Source organism: Manis javanica, chromosome 7 (genome assembly GCF_040802235.1).
Source record: "Manis javanica isolate MJ-LG chromosome 7, MJ_LKY, whole genome shotgun sequence".
Classification (NCBI taxonomy): Eukaryota; Metazoa; Chordata; class Mammalia; order Pholidota; family Manidae; genus Manis; species Manis javanica.
The window spans coordinates 18,482,414-18,499,523 of record NC_133162.1 but is presented as its reverse complement, the minus strand read 5'-3'; the positions used below and the strand labels follow the sequence as shown (position 1 = coordinate 18,499,523).

The 17,110-nt window shown below is 43.7% G+C and overlaps 1 protein-coding gene and 1 long non-coding RNA gene across 13 annotated transcripts in view; one reads left to right on the top strand and one right to left on the bottom strand.

Annotated features, from left to right (window-relative positions):
* The window catches only part of LOC118968892 (uncharacterized), a 30,934-nt gene extending 18,061 nt beyond the window's left edge, over positions 1 to 12,873 (bottom strand). For all 3 annotated transcript variants that reach the window (XR_012133025.1, XR_005056746.2, XR_012133026.1), the window contains exons 1-2: positions 12,729 to 12,873; positions 3,186 to 3,303 (exon numbers count right to left, since the gene is read on the bottom strand). This is a non-coding gene — a long non-coding RNA (uncharacterized lncRNA). The remainder of the gene's footprint in view (positions 1 to 3,185; positions 3,304 to 12,728) is intronic.
* RBM20 (RNA binding motif protein 20) overlaps positions 1 to 17,110 on the top strand; it is a 176,277-nt gene that overhangs the window by 124,166 nt on the left and 35,001 nt on the right. For all 10 annotated transcript variants that reach the window (XM_073240439.1, XM_073240437.1, XM_073240436.1 and 7 more), the window contains exons 3-6: positions 445 to 506; positions 2,593 to 2,684; positions 3,023 to 3,120; positions 16,148 to 16,291. In XM_073240439.1, the coding sequence (XP_073096540.1) occupies positions 445 to 506; positions 2,593 to 2,684; positions 3,023 to 3,120; positions 16,148 to 16,291 (396 nt within the window). The remainder of the gene's footprint in view (positions 1 to 444; positions 507 to 2,592; positions 2,685 to 3,022; positions 3,121 to 16,147; positions 16,292 to 17,110) is intronic.

Below are 17,110 nucleotides of genomic sequence, written 5' to 3'. Positions count from 1 at the left end.
TGGGACATACTCTGTCACCTCCAGTCTCGGGAGGGGGCTGACTGACACCGGGAGGGGATGGAGCCCTTTCCAAGGATTTGTGACTCAGTGTGAGTCCACTGGCTAGATCCTCCCAGGTGGATATAGAAATGGGGGTGTCTCTCTGGGGGCAGGGAGGGAGTGGCAGGAGGGAGGTGTGGTGCGACTAAGGTGCCCACAGGAATCGGACTTGTGGATCTGCGCTCCTGTCCCAGCTGGGCATGGGATGTGCTGGTTGGCCAATGGAATGAAGGCTGGATGGGAAGGCAACGCTGGGGAGGGGCCTGGAAAGGAGAGGATCAGGGGTGAGAGATGTGTTGGCAGGGCGGGTCCAGTCTTGGGGTGCTCCGAGCTCTCTTCCTGGCTGGGGAAGCCTTCTCACAGACTCAGTTCTACTTCAGTTGTTGATCTTTCCTTCTGGCCTAGGACTGGGAGCTGCATGTGAAAGGGAAGCTACATGCTCAGAAATGCCTGGTCTTCTCTGAAAAGTAAGTGCTGTCTGGAACAGGTCTGTGCATCTGCTCAACAAATGTCCATTGAGCACCTATGGCATATCACTTTCAGTTCTAGGAGCTGGGGCAACAGAGGGGGACAGAACAGGCAAAGTTTCTGTCTTCAAGGAACTTAGGCTTAACTGGCAGGGGGAGGGGACACAGATGATAAAGAAAATGGACAAATTAATGACATAGCATCCCTGGTGGTAAATGGTAAGCAGAAAACATCAGGGCAGGCTCCAGGAAGTAAGTGTGTGTGTGTGTGTGTGTGTGTGTGTGTGTGTGTGTGTGTGTGCAGGGGCTGCTCTTTGCATTTTAAATAGGGTGGTCAGGGAAAGTCCTCAGCGAGGACACCTCGGCAGGGGATGGTATGAACCTTGCCTGTCTAGGGGACATCCATTCCCAGCAGAGGGAACAGCAGCTTTGGGGGCCCTGGTGTGGCCCTGAGATGCTCAGGCAACGTCAGTGTGACTAGAGAGGGGTGCTGGGCTGAGGAGTCCAGGAAGTGCCAGGGCCAGATCCTCAGTCCTGGGGCATGCTGTGAGAACTTTGCTTAGCTCTGAGGCTGGTTGAAGACTCGGGGATTGGAGGGTTGAGCAAAGCAGCCATGTGCTCTGGGTTCCCTGAACCCTGGCTGCTGTGCTGGGAATAGAAGGGGGAAGGTCAAGGGTGGACCCCCACAGACCACTAAGCAAGGGCTACAAAGTTCTAGACAGAGTGGGGAGCACATGGCCCAACTTGTAGAACAGAGGACTGTTTTGTGGAGTTAAGTGTTTTGAAATGAGCACATTCAAGAGCCCTCCCCTTCTTACTCACAGAAACCAACAGGTGGAAGCAACCCAATTGTCTATGCCAGATGAACAGGTGAACAAAAGGTGGTGTATCCACACAGTACCATTCAGCCTTAAAAAGGAAAGGATTTCTGACATATGCGACATCATCAGTGAACCTTGAAGGCAGTATGTTAAGTGAAATAAGCTGGTCACTAGATGACCCACTTTTGTAAGTCTAGGGACTTACAGAAGGTCCCTAGAATACTCAGATTCACAGAGACAGAGTAGTAGAATGGTGGGTGCCAGGGGTTGGAGGGAGGGAAATGGGGAATTAGTGTTTAATGGGGACAGTGCCACTGACCTATACACTTGGAAATGGTTAAGATGGTAAGTTTGTGTTATGTGTATTTTACCACAGTTTCAGAAGTAATTTTAAAAAGGTCTTTCTTTTCGGGCTGCCTCTTTTTTTATAGTCTATTCACATAAGACTATTTAAACTATTTTGTTTTATTTTCATTTTTGTTTTTTTAATGAGAGATGGAGAAGGTGCTGGTGTGGCTTTGTGGTGTCTTTTCTCAGTTCACCTTTCTTCATTACTGACTTTCTAAACATTCCCCCCTTCCCCAATGCCTTTGTGATTTGGTTATTTATTTATTTTAAATTGAAATGTAATTGGTATGCAATATTATATTGATTTCAGGTATACAACATAGTGATTTGACACATATTACTAAATGTTCACCATGATAAGTATAGTTTAATCAGTTTCAAGAGTGGAATTCAGTGATGTTTAGCACATTTACAAGGTTTGAAGATATTACCATTATCTAGTTCCTGGGCATTCTCATTACCCCAGGAAAGCCTGTTACATTAGACATCCCCATTCCTCCTTTCTCCCTGACCCTTGGCAACCACTAATCTGCTTTCTATCTCTACAATTTGCCTTTTCTGGACATTTCATATAAATCTAAGCATTTAACATGTGGTATTTGTGACTAGCTTTTTTCACTTGGCAAAATATTTTCAAGGTTCATCCATGTTGTAGCATATACAACCTTTTTTATGGCTGAGTAATATTCCATTGTATGAGTCTGTCAATATCCATTTATCTTCAGATCTATTTTTGGTTGTTTCTACCTTTAGGCTACTGTGAATAGTGCTACTATGAATATTTGAATACAAGTTCTTGTTTGAACATCTGTTTTCAACTATTTGGGGTCTATGCCTAGGAGTGGAACTTCTGGGTCATTTGGTGAATACTTTGTTTCACTTATTGGGCTGTTGGCTACCCTTCTTCCCACCTCCAGTGCTGGTGCCCGGTGTATACTCGGTTCAGCAGAAGGAACACTGTGTGCCTCTCCCAACAGCACAGCCATTTATAACCCTGCTGGGAACGAAGGTGAGTAAGGCCTCCAGGTCAGCAGCTCGAAGCAGAGACCAGCTTCCCAAAGGCATGTGTCTTATCTTTGATAACCAAGCTTCCCTGATGTACCCTCCTTATTTATCTATAAAACAAATGGATCCCAAGGTGGCTAACCTGCCTTGGGCCTGCTGTCTGAGCTCTTTTTGACATAAAGCCTTGCTGCTTATCAATGGGTCCAGATTTATTACCATGCTGATCACTGATCCGTGTTAGGAGGGAAGTTTCACTTTTCTCTTCTGACTTATATCCTCATGACTTTTGAAGGTAATGTAAAAGACTAGATTTTCACCCAGTTTGTGTAATTTATCATTTAGATTATGCCTCAAATCTTGGAACATCATATGCAGCCATTCCAGCAAGATCATTTGCTCAGACAAATCCTGCATTTCCATCAGCCTCCCCGGGGACAAATGTGAGTATACAAGTGTTGTCTCTGTTGCCAGTCACTTCATCACCCCAGCATTTGTTATCACTTACTATGCCGGCTTTACTGGAGGAGGCTGGGATGAAGCTGGTGCAGATGTGGCTTTGTTCAGTGCAGGAAGCTGTGTCCCTGGGCAGAGATCGAGAGTCATTTCAGTCAGGTCAGCTAGCACTGAAACACACGGATAAAAAAGCTGACATAAACTATTAAAATTGAAAGCACTCACAGACTTTCTAGCATTTGGCACTAGTTTAGAAAAAAAAGTTTGAGCTTTTGTGTGTGTGTGTGTGTGTTTAAGACGTTTTAATATTTTATTGAAGTGGACCATTTCCTATGAGGGGGTAATTCCAAAACTTAGACTAGAAAGAGAAAATTTGTTTGGAAGTAAGAACCATGCATGGATGGTATCTGTCAGCCTCTTGGGAAAATGGTTACGTCTGTTTAATACTTCTTTTAGTTTTAGCTGTGTTTGCCTTCTTCTCTCTTACAATGTACATTTGAGTCCCCGAAAGCCCTAAAGCTTCATCCTTCTCTCTTTCCCTCTTTGGCTTTCCTTTTTACCCACTGTGTGCAGCCTTCTTCCCCCTGGAGCTAGGCCTCCTCTCTTCTCATCTGGGAGCTTGGAAGGCGGTGGGGGCTGCAGAACCCACCCTGAAACAAGTGCCTTGGCTGAATCCTGCTAGAGGGCACACGGCTCTGTGTGTGTGCTGTGCCTGTTTTTTTTTTTTCAGTTTGTAATGTGGCAGCTGCAGCCTCTTTCTCTCTTCCCATGCAACAAGCAAGCATAAGCACTCGAGAGCAGCCCCACGTGCTGTCCCCTCCACGTGCAGAGACATAGGTGTGCAATCTGGGAAGAGCAAGCTGAATAATGTGGGCCCTGAGGGATGAGTCAGTGGGAGGCGAGGAGGTTCACCATGAGAAGGGAGGCCTGCCCGGACAAGGATTTCTATATGCTTGTGTCTGTTTATTTGTGATGTTTAATCAGAGAAGTGCTTCAAGACAGAGTCCCTGGCTGGAAGCCCACACACGTTTTGGTGGAAAGAGAATTTTGTGGTTTCTCTGTCTGCCTTCTCATGTTTAGGGCCATGCACCATCAGTCCCAGGAGAGGAAAGGAGGGAGGCCTGTCATTTGTCTTTGAGGTCAGACGCCTGATTACATGACCTTGTGTCCCAGTCTCCAGCACTTCCCACGCCAGGGCCTTTTTCCCCACACTGTGGGCCGTGTGTGGGGACTATGCCCCCAGCCCTGCTCCAAGGTCCCGGCACTGCGGGGAAGGGGACTGTGACTGAGACAGGGGAAAGAGAGCTGATGTCAGCTGAGGCCTTCTATGCAGGGGAGAGGGCTGAGTGGCTTGAGGAGAAGCAAGGACAGGACAGCTCTGCATCTGTCCTGTGCCTCAACCCTGCTCTCTGGCACTGACCAGAGAACCAGAGGACCTTTCCTGTGGATGTGGAGCCAAGAGACTTAAGTTCAAGTCCTAGTCTAGAGCACCACAGCCAAGTGGCCTCAGGCAAGGCACTTCACTTCTCTGAAGCTCTGTTTCCTATAATGGGGATAGTAACTACCCTAATAATGACTTCTGAAGGTAAATGACTAGGTTTTCCCCAGCTGTGTAATTGATCATTTTGATTATACCTCAAATCTTAGAACATGGTATGTAACCTTTCAACTTGTCTCCTGATGCAGTGGTCAGAGCCAGCTTGTGGGAGAGAGGCTTAGGGTGGAACAGGGTCATCCTGCCCTTGTGAGGATCAAATGAGACCACAAATGTGACAATGCTTGTGAACTGGGCAGTGAATAAGAAGTGACAGTCAAGATCATTACTGAATAATAAGTACTCTTAAGCCATTGTGGGGAAACTGGTCCTGCAGTCTGATAATTTGGGTTAATATTCGAAAGCTCTGAGTCCAAATGCCTGGAGATGGGGAGCTTATCTGGCTGGAGAAGCCACAGAAGAAACATTTCGCTCCTTGCATGGGCAGCCAGCAGGAGACAGAGAGCCCAAAACACGGTCAGGTGATGCTGAAAACAATAGTTAACATTTATATAGTCCTGAATAGGTTCTTAGAATTTTTCTTTGTATTAGTTCATTCAGTCCTCCAGACAGTCCTGTGAGGTGGGGAAACTGAGGCATAGAGAGACTAAGTGCCTTGTCTGAGGTCATGCAGCTCATAAGTGTTGGCACTGGGATTTGAAATAAAGCAGTCATCTCTAGAGGTCTCACTTTTAACCACTAAGCCCTGCTGCTCCTCTCTTGCGATGATTTTCTCTTTATGTCCCTCACTTCGCCCCACCGCCACCCCACAAGCTGCTTAGCAAGATCCAAGGCTGTCTTGGGGGTGACAGGAACGTCTCAGGCCTCAGCCAGCCATCAGCCATGGAGCAAGGTGAATAGGCCAGTGAGACTGGTACCTGAATTCATCTACATCATGACAGCGTCTTCTAAAATAATCTCAGACATTAGAAGGCATTTTATGCAGACCCTGTTGGGGCGGGGAGAGGCATCACCTACTTTTATTGTTATTATAAACTCAGTGAGGTCTTGTCGGTCACATGAGCCCCCCATGGATGAAGCCTGCCCCAGTCAGCCCCTGCTTCCTCAGCGACTCGGTGGCCTCATCCTTCTGCCACGTTCTAGTCCCCTCATTCGCCATTCCTGGCAAGCAGAATTGAACGCTGGTATGTTTCTTTTTAGGAAAATAAAATACAAAATATTATGGAAACTACAAAATACTGACATTTGAAGACAAGCTGAGAATTTAAGAGCTGATTAATCTGCTACCAAAAGATACTTTGCAAGGTTCCTACAGCAGCAGGGGTGTCCCTCAGAGAAAGTAGTGATTTTTTTTTTCTGCCTGCAAATATTGACCTCCGAAAATAAACAGATACATAAAGGGGTGATTGCTCTGTTGGCAAAGATGAGTGCCCAGTGACCTTTTTTTTTTTTTTTTTTTTTTTTACATGGTGAACGAATTCTTACATAGTGAATAAATTCTTACATGGTGAACAGTACAAGGGCAGTCATCACAGAAACTTTCGGTTTTGATCACGCATTATGAACTATAAACAATCAGGTCAAATATGAATATTCATTTGATTTTTATACTTGATTTATATGTTGATCCCACATTTCTCCCTTTATTATTATTATTATTTTTATTTTTAATAAAATGCTGAAGTGGTAGGTAGATGCAAGATAAAGGTAGAAAACATAGTTTAGTGTTGTAGGAGAGCAATTGTAGATGATCAGCTGTGTGCCTGTAGACTATGTGTTAATCCAAGCTAGACAAGGGCAATAAACCATCCACAGATGCTGAAGATTTCTCTCAAAGCAGGGGGGATGAGGTTCTGAGCCTCACCTCTGTTGATCCCCAATTTCTCACCTGATGGCCCCTCTGCTACTGTGCCTGTCTTAGGTTGTTCCTCCCTTGAGGAATCTTACCCGTCTCTGGCTAACCAGTCATCTTCCGGGGCCATACAGGGAAATGTAAAGTTGGTAAGTGAGAGAGAAGCCATATTGTTTGAAAAGGTTAGCTTTTTACTTCTTTGCAGATTTATGCCCTGTGGCTTCTATGCCCAGCACTTGTCTCGAGGTATCTTTACCACCTGGAGGAATTATGATACTCGGTAACTTCGATATGAGGCACGAATTCTATTTAAGGGTTGTAATTAGGAAGGAAGAAGAAGAAAAGCTATAGAGGTAGCATATGGAAGAAAACATGGGAGGATTGATTATTTCTTTGACATATCTTCTTGTAGAGTACCTTAAGTATGTATAGGTTTTAAACTACTAACTAATTTGTACACACATATTAACATAATAGGAATATGGTGACATAAACAAAGCAAATCTATAATTACCATCCATCTCCAGTGAAGCTAAGAAAACCATTTAGGCACCCTAGGCATTTGTGGAAATTAGTCTATGATATGATGGATATTGTCCAACTGTACTTGAACAGTCTGAGAAAAATCAGACAAATTAAAGCAGCCCATTTCTGGGATCTGTTCACCTCCCATATGTCCTTTTAACCGTAGATAGTCTATAGTCATAAGATTTTGGAGTGCTACACCTTGCACCCCTCCCAACTCCTGGTTGAGTTCCAACAGTACACATCCGGTCAAATTCGTTCTCTCACTGTATGCACATGCCAGCCTAGACATCTCCCTCTTCATTCCTATGGCAAGTCCAGGAAACGGTGGGGTGGACGCAGCCACAACCGCAGCATCGCCCGGATCCCTGTGGAGGCTTTTTGATGATCATCCCCCGGCACGAGTCCTCCAGAGAGTGCTGATGCCGGAAGCTCCTCCTCATATCGTATCTTAGTTCATTTTCTGGGTATCCAAGCTAGGCCTTGATCTTCTGCATAGAAACAAACAGACCCTTTGCCCACACTTTGACATGCCCTCTATACCACTGTGCAGAACTCATTGGAGGTCAGCACACAGGGACTGCTTTTTTTTTTTTTTTATTAAGAGAAAGGAATATTATCAGAAAAGAGTACCTCCATAGCTGATCATCTGACACCCTTTAAGTGATCAACATTAAGGATATTTAAAGCATGCGTTGATCTTTGATTTACCAATAGTTTTATCCTATCAAGGAGTAATCCCCCTTTTCTTTCTTTCTTTCTTTCTTTTTTTTTTTTTTAATCTTTAATCTACACTTACATGAAGAGTACTATGTTTACTATGCTCTCCCCTATATCAGGTCTTCCCTAACAACCACATTACGGTTACTGTCCATCAGCTTAGCAAAATGTTGTAGAATCCCTACTTGTCCTCTCTGTGTTGTGCAGCCCACCCTCCCCTTTCTCCCTCCCCCCCCATGCATGCTAATCTTAATACAGTCCTTCTTCTTCCCCCCCCCTTATCCCTTCCTGCCCACCCATCCTCCCCAGTTCCTTTCCCTTTGGTACCTGTTAGTCCATTTTTGGGTTCTGTAATTCCACTGCTGTTTTTTTCCTTCAGTTTTTCCTTTGTTCTTATACTCCTCAGATGAGTGAAATCATTTGGTATTTCTCTTTCTCCGCTTGGCTTATTTCACTGAGCATAATACTCTCCAGCTCCATCCATGTTGCTGCAAATGGTTGGATTTTTCCACTTCTCATGGCTGAGTAGTATTCCATTGTGTATATGTACCACATCTTCTTTATCCATTCATCTACCGATGGACATTTAGGTTGCTTCCAATTCTTGGCTATTGTAAATAGTGCTGCGATAAACATAGGGGTGCATCTGTCTTTCTCAAACTTGATTGCTGCGTTTTTAGGGTAAATTCCTAGGAGTGGAATTCCTGGGTCAAATGGTAGGTCTGTTTTGAGCATTTTGATGAACCTCCAAACTGCTTTCCACAATGGTTGAACTAATTTACATTCCCACCAGCAGTGTAGGAGGGTTCCCCTTTCTCCACAGCCTCACCAACATTTGTTGTTGTTTGTCTTTTGGATGGCAGCCATCCTTACTGGTGTGAGGTGATACCTCATTGTAGTTTTAATTTGCATTTCTCTGATAATTAGCGATGTGGAGCATCTTTTCATGTGTCTGTTGGCCATCTGTATTTCTTTTTTAGAGAACTGTCTGTTCAGTTCCTCTGCCCATTTTTTAATTGGGTTATTTGTTTTTTGTTTGTTGAGGCCCCAGTGACATTCTTTTGCATATGTGTTTCTGTTGTTTTTATTGCTTATGTAATTCTTGTATTTTGTGAACAAACACAAAAGAAATCCTTAATAACAGTGAAATGCCTTCATTAGCCACCTCCCAGCCCCCAGAGAGAACCTGTGAATTTTCCTCCAGAAGTGCTTTCTGGTTTCCTGCCCAGGTTTTTCTGTCCAATTCCACTTACATACATCTTTTCATAAAACACATTTTTGTTGAGTAAAACCAGAACCAGCCAGGACTTTGCCATTATAGTATCAGTATCATTTGTGGAGCAAAGAGTAGTTGCTTGCGGTTTCTAAAGTTCCCTGTTTTTAAGCAGGAGAACAAAGCAACATGGGGCTCTGGGAATGAACCTCCAGAAGGTCTCTGAACTGCTACAAAATCTAAAAGGACCACAAAACCCATCTACTACCTCCACCAAGCACAGTGTGGCTGAATTTATACTTGTGTCAACTCTGTCGGAGTGTGAGCCTTTCTTTTCCACGTTTACTGTTGACAGAGATGGGACACTGAACTGACCCTGTGAGTTGTGTTTGCTGGTGGGGAGTGATTTGTGTTACCCTGCCCCTCCCCTCCCCGCCCACCCCAGGGTCCCAGGAGAGGGGTGTTCACTTTCACTTAAGCATCTGCCATCTGATGGAGCCAAGGCACATCATCCCTGGCTGCCTCCCTCATCATGAACAGAGTGATCAGGTTTCTGGAAGGGGCCCTGGGGGCCTTCTCAGGCTGTAAATAGTTTTCGTGTTGCCTGCCCAAGATGCTCTTGCCTACTGACTGTCCCGTACAACTGCCTTGCCACCTTGGAGGTTATTTAGTGCTGGTGCTCCTGATGGGCCACCCTGGCCCCATTAAAAATTCCTTTCTCACCAAGACCCTGCACACTGCAAAACCTGGTAAATGAGGAAACTGAAGTACAGGGAAACATAAATGTTTGTGTTCCTGTCAAAAAAAAAAGGCCAGAGACTTAAGTTATAGGTTGTGTCTCAGATTGCTGGCTGTTTCTGGAACATCTGTCTGACTGCCCTGGCTTCCCGGCCCACGGCTCAGAGCACTCTGGTCTCCAGGCTTCCAGAGAGCATGAAGAGTAGTAATGGATGTGGCTGAATGCTGCCCACCCGCCTCCACCATTCCAGCTCTGCTATTGTTCTTGTCTCCTTGGCAGGGGGCCTCCTTGTATAGTTTCAAAGAGAACAAAGAGTGGGGAAACAGGAGCCCCGGGTGGGTTTTATTTATTTATTTTTCTTTTCTTTCACAAATCCTAATTATTTTTCCTTGTTGAGAAAGTAGTATAAAACATGTTGTAAAGACTTCAAACAGTAAAAGAAATATAAAAACAAAAAGTCCAATCCTGCAGAGAAAACTGCAGGTAAATGTCTTTTGTTACAGCTATATACCTCTAGCCAGTGTCCGTGTGCATGTTTCATTAGAAAAAGTATATTTTTTACAAAAATCAGATAACACCATATAATCTGGTTCTTTTTAGTTCAGCATAAATTCTCAATACATATTTAATTGACATCTTTCCACATCTGAATATAAATCCCTATTTTATGCTGTAGCACCATCTATGTATGTATTTACCTTAATTAGCAAGTCCATGATTGATTAATTTTTCAGTGAGATTGCAGTTGTAATCACAAATCCACCATTTAATTGCCAACAGATTAAGTTCCTTAACTTTTTTCAGACATCTGTGTCTGCATACAGTGATGGATGTGGGCCAGATGACCTCCCACTTTTAAGATTTTGTGGCTCTAAAATTTGTAGGGATGTTGAAGTTGCTTGTGTAGGTGAACTACCCAAGACCCGCAGGCAAGTCTGACACCAATAAAAGTGGATTTACTCTAAGTCAAAGCTAATATGCTTTATCAAATATTTTCAAGTGTTGATAAAGACATCTGCATCTATCCTTCAAGTTAAGCCAAGATCCGTATCTATGGAATCCATGCTCATTTGCTGTCTGCATAATGTGTTCAAAATCAACAGCACAAGGAATAAACATTTGCTGTGTCTGTCCTCAGGTGTGGTTAGCACAAAAACCAGACTGTGTACTACATGAAATTAGATCATACCTAAAGGAGGTCAAACTGGAGCACAGAAATTGTTTATCGTAGATGGAATCTACACTTTGTAGCTCTAGGGAGCACGTTGAGAGACAGTACTCTCTCTCGCAGGCCATTGCCCTAAGCCACATTTTTACTGTAACTCTGGGAGTTACTTGCACTGGGCCTGTTCTTGGAACTCATCTGTGAAGCCTGTTCCCACCTGCATCAGAAGGCATCGAAAGGTCTCAGAATCTTCCTGCACACATCTGTTTGCTCCTTTCACATTTCTGCCCATCTATAAAAGATTTGTGGGTATGTTGAGAGGTCTGGGACCCAGCCACATGAACCATTAGAAGCAGCCTCTGGTTTTAAATGCATGACCCCAGCATGTGAAAATATACGGCTCAGGTCCCCGATCACATGTGGGGCATTCCAAGTCAGTGCTAGCCTGCTACTCCCTGACTGGGAAGAGAAGACTGTCCATGTAGGCTAGTAATTAGGGCTTTGGTTACAACGCCTGACACCTAAGCCCTCTTGGGTATTTGACCTTGGGCTAGAAAGCCTCAAATGTACCTGTTGCCTGTGTGCCTCCCGGGAACTCAGCAGGCAGAACAGAGGCTGGGCTGTTAGCGGTGCCCATCAACACTTCACACCAGAAGTCCAAGTTAGCGAGGTCTTATATTCTCTCTGAACACATCTACTCTTCTGCCTCAGACCACATCTTTTAAAATGTGTCTTTGGTAACTTTTACTTTTAAATATTATTCAGACTTACAGAAAAGTTGCAAGAAAGGTATAAGGAACTTCCATATCCCCTTTGCCCAGTTTCCTTTACATTTTGTCCTATTTATCATTTTCTGTCTGTGTGTCCCTCTCTTCATTGTCCATCTGTTTATCCATCTTTATTTGTCTCTCCATCTCTCCATCTATCTTATCATCTATGCATGTTTTTTCCTGAGCGTTTGGAGACATTGTACCTCTTCACCCCTAGCCAGGTCAGTATGAATTTTCTAAGAACACGGACTTTCTCTTACATCATCACAGTACAATTACTTTTTTTCCCCAGTCTAGGATCATCATAGCACATTCTTCAAGTGCTGGAAGAAAGGAGACAGACACTTATTTACAGGAGCCTGCTGGATGCCAGGCATTGCACCAAGGCACTTTACATACACTATGGCATTTTTGTCCTTTAAATAATGCTGTGGAGGCAATTTTTATTTTCCCTGTTTTATAGACAAGCAAACACAGGCTGGGAGAAATTCAGTAACTTGCCCACAGCTAATCCCTGGGGAGCAGCCACAGATCTGGGTCTGTGTGGCACTCCCATTGCCCTTGTATTGGTGCCTGGAAACCATATGGCACACACTTGATGTATGTCTGTCCCTGGAGAGGCACCAGGGCCCATGTGTCTTTAGTTCATCCCAGTATATTACCTCAACTCTGCTAGGCACTGTGGACACAGAGTCATTCAGGGTGGGCAGAGCTCATCAGCAAGGTGCCCACTGCTTGGAGCTTATTGTCAGCCCTCTAAAGATGAGACCACCACCAACACAGGCATGTCTGAAAGACGACATACTTGTGAACGTTTGCACACTGAAACAGCCGATCACATAGAGAGGGAGACAATTATGTTCCCTGGGGCAAGGAGTGGTGAAGACACAGGTTTCCTGTTTCTGCCCAACAACAGTTGGAAAAAGTTATTATTATCCTGGATCTTAGGGTTTACCATGGCAAGGCTTCTGGGAGGAGAGGAATTTTCAAACTTAGAGCCACATAACCATGGATATCTCACATCTGGAAAGGACTTTAGACATAGAGACTACCTCCCTCATGCCAGACATTAGACTGAGGCCCAGAAAGGAAAATTAGTTTGTCCCTGTCACTCACCTAATCCGTGGCTGACCTGGGACTCCCATCCCGGTCCCTTTGCCTTCCAGGTTCAGGTTCTTCCCACTAAATCAAAAAGTCCCAAGATTTTTACAGCTAAAGCTCCCTTTAATTATTTACTCATATTTCAAGCAGCTGCCATCCTGCATTCCATGTTTGGAAAAGTACTGTATCTGCCCAAGTATTTATATTAGCGAGCAGTTAACTAGTTACCCATTTTTGTTAATCAAAAACACAGACACACACCAATGAGACCTTCTCATCAGCTTAAGACCTAACTAGGGTTACCACACTGACAGAGTAAAGAAACTTAGAGTATGATCTCAACTCAGGTTTTTTAAATGTCAGAAATAATGTCCCTCCCTTGAGTTAGTATTACCCTCAAAGACCTGTCAGGACTTACTAGAGAACCTAGGCTGGGAATTAGTGTGTAGCATCCTGCTGCTGTTCAAAGTTTAAACTGGTTAAACTGAAGAGGCTCTCAGGGTTGTCTATGGCCCCAGTGAACAAATCTTACTCTAAATGTAACATTTCAAGGACCTCATTCTCCCTGCCTCTCAGCTTCCCACTCTCTGGCCTCCCTCCCTTTCTCCTTCTTCATTCAAATGTCCCATAGGGCGTGGGGCAAATAATAGCCATGTTTATATGAACTGTTTCAAGAAGAGATGGGAGTTATTATACATCCACACCTTTTATGAATCAAATATGACTTTGAACCTACTTGAGTTTAACAAAACATTTTAGATCAATGACAGAAAAGAATATAGACTGGACTATCCTAAATCAAGTAGTCACCAAAGAATATAACAACATGTAAAAATATTTCTCTTTCTAATTGGATAGCATTTCTTACACATTCTGGCCAGACACAACACAGAGCAAGCCATTAACACAGAGATTCTTAAGATTTGTATTTCATGGCTTGCTTAGAAAATGACAAAATGAAGTAAACTGGTTAAACTGAAGAAGCTGTTCACTGTCACTGGAGACACTTGGCCTCCATTCTGCAGAGTGAACATCTTGGCATTACCTATATCCCATTTGCAGCTCACCAGTCAAGAAGCTCCAAATTCGTACAATTAACTGAAAGAATGCTAAAAATGATCCCTGATTTGTGGTACTAAGTGATAAGGGAATCACAAAATCCAACTTTTATTTCTAATAAAAATCTTGGGAGTAAAAAGCACTCATGGAACGTATTTTTGAAATTTGAATGAAAAACCGTAATTGAACCCATTCATTTTAGTACCTTTCTAACCACATCTGCAGCATGAATTTGTCCTGTTCTTTGGTGGCTGGCAGCTGTGAGGGTGTTTATTCTTCAGGGCATGTTCTGCGGCCCAGTGGCATGGGGACTCATGCACAGACAGAAGCCTCTTGAGTTGCTCTTTCTGTCTGAAGGAGACAATGAGAGAGGCACTGGCCGTTGTGCTGGTCACTAGGCAACTCGACAGGCAAGGAGTGGGGATAAGCCCAGAACTGCCCTGCGTGTCTGCTCTGTCGTCCAAATACACATTAGCCCAGACTGACCACGGTGGTCACACCATGCAGAAACATGTTCTGCTTAACGGAGGCCGGGCAGAGTGCCAGACTCAGCCTGCCTGTTGACTAACTCAGAGGACCAGCCACTTTGCCCTGCTTCAGAGCCCAGCTGGGTCTGCGTCTCTTGCTAGTCCTCTTATCCCTGGACAGGCCTCAGTCCTCCTTAGCCAGACTCATACTCAGTCTCCCAGCTTATGGAGAGTTTTGTTTGCACTCCATGGAGGTGTGGGGATGCTCTGCGGGCTGCCTGGGCCACACACTAAATCCTGTTCCTCTTTGGGAGAGTGCTTGACCTCTGGACACTGCCGAGGGGGAGGTCTCAAAGGGGCACTTGGCTTTCTCTAATTCTTATTGACTCTAATTGTCCTTAGCCCAGATGGGACAATGAGAGTTTTTCATGGTAGAATGACCCAAGTATTAGCCCTCATTAGGTTTGAGACCTCAGACTTACTCACTGTGTTATCTTAGCAGTGTCAAACCCACATTGGATGTAATGAGATGCTCAAGTCCATTTTATAGAAAATGGTGATCACACAAATGTAGGCTAGGCTATTATTTGAAGGTGTTTCAGGCTTGGAAAACTGCATACTTCCCTTCCACATTGGACTGGCTTTTGGTTACTAATTCTTGAACCTCACAGAGACTCTGAACTGATTAAGGTTTGCATAGACCAAACAGATACTTCCTCCCTCTGGGAGCTTTGAGTAGGCCCAGGTCTTGGCTTCCAAACTGTGTCCCTTAGAGATGCCTTTGGGATTGCCAGCTGGAGGGTGGCAGCAGAGTGTGGACCCCAAGGTTTGACTAGAACACTCCTTATATCTATTGAATATATTGCGCTGGTGAGCAAGGATCCCAAGTCTAACAGAGTTTTGAAAGCCACTGACCTACACCACAGGTTGTTGCTGTGAATATCTATGTGCAGTTCCCACAAATCCTTTCTATGCTTTTTTCTTTAGTTCAACAACATGAGGTATATTAGAAATAGGTAAAACGTCTCTCTCCTTATTCCCTTCCAGTTCTGGTCTTGAAGATAACTGGTGTTGATAGGCTGATACGTATCCTCCCACATCTTTCTGTCTCTGCTGATAACCTTTAAACATTTTTCAGTGTGAAAAATTCTGTACAGAACAGTAGAGACCAATATAATTAACCCCTGTATGCCCATCACCTAATTCCAATAATTATGAAAACTTTACATTTGCTGTATCTTTCTCATATATTTTGATTTTTTTGTTTTGTTTTACAAAAATGGCATCATACTACATACACATGCTACCTGGCAACCTGTTTTTCACTTACTCTATCATAAAAATTATTCCTTATCAGCTCATTTACCTCTCCTTTAATGACTGTGTGGTTTCTCACTGTATACTTGAACCATCACTTACCTAAACATTCCCCTATTCTTGGTCATCCAGGCTGTTCCCAAAATCATTTGCCACCTTACAAATTATCACAATAAATACTCTTGTATCCATATTGGTGCATTTATTTCTGTAGGATAGGTTTCCAAAAGTGAGATGGAAGATTCATGGGCTATATCTATTTTAAGTTTTATTAAGTATTGCTAAAGTATATTCTCAAAAGGTTGTAGATATGCAACTGCCCAGCAGCATTATAGATCTGCCCATATCCTCGTATCTTCAATAGCCCTGCATGTAATTGCTCATTAAAAACATTGTGAATCTTTTTTGGAAGGCGATGGCATAAAATTGATATTTTATATGTGTCTGTGAATGGGTATTTTTTGCATTTATTTTGTTAAGTTATAGTTTTGCAATCATTATTTGGGGAAGATAGCCATTAGGAACATCCAGAATAGAGGACAAGAGGGAAACATGTTTTGAAGACCTGTTGCTACTGTTTGTTCCCATTAGTTTGCACAGCGGAAAACAGGTGCTGGCCGTGTGGTGCATATCTGCAATCTCCCTGAAGGAAGCTGCATTGAGAATGACGTCATTAACCTGGGGCTGCCCTTTGGGAAGGTCACTAATTACATCCTCATGAAGTCTACGAATCAGGTAGGTATGGGCACTTTCACACTGGTATGTACCAGATAGGTCACATGTTGGTGGAGGGGTATCATAATTTTTTTTTTTAAAGAAGCTATTCTTACAAAGGTAATACACAATTAACCTCCTATTGGTGTGGCATGGAGGTTTTTGTTGGTAGTGGTGTTTTGTTTCTCCTTGTTTCACCTTGTCCATCTTGTGATGGGTATAGGCCTTTGTGAATTAGCGAGAGGTCAGGGAGTACTTTAGAATGAGGTGCTTGTTAACAGAGAAAAGCTAACTGTCCTCCAAAATAAAAATCCATGGACTTGAGTCTTTTCACTGTGTTACCAACTCCCTGGACTAATGCCTACAGTCTTACTTTCTAAGCTTGTACCTGAGGGCCTGTGTTTGGAGCCAGCCAGCAACTGGTTAGGAACAGGCACTTTCACTCATCTTTGGTGTGAGCATTTGAGGCCCTGGGGTCTCATAGCAGGAGAGTAGGTGGAAATGGATGGATGCCCAGTAAGTCTAAGAAACTAAGAATCCTTAACTCCTGGGGATTGACTGAGTCCCTGGGGGTTAATATGTTTGTCTTCATTTCTAAAATCAAAGGGGGAGTTTTAAAAAAATTATCATTGATATACAATCTTATGAAGGTTTCATATGAGCAACATTGTGGTTACAACCTTCACCCATATTATCAAGTCTCCCCCACGGCCCATTGCAGTCACTGTCCATCAGCGTAGTAAGATGCCACAGAGTCACTACTTATCTTCTCTGTGCTACCCTGTCTTCCCTGTGACCCCTGACACCATGTGTGCCAATCATAATACCCCTCAATCCCCT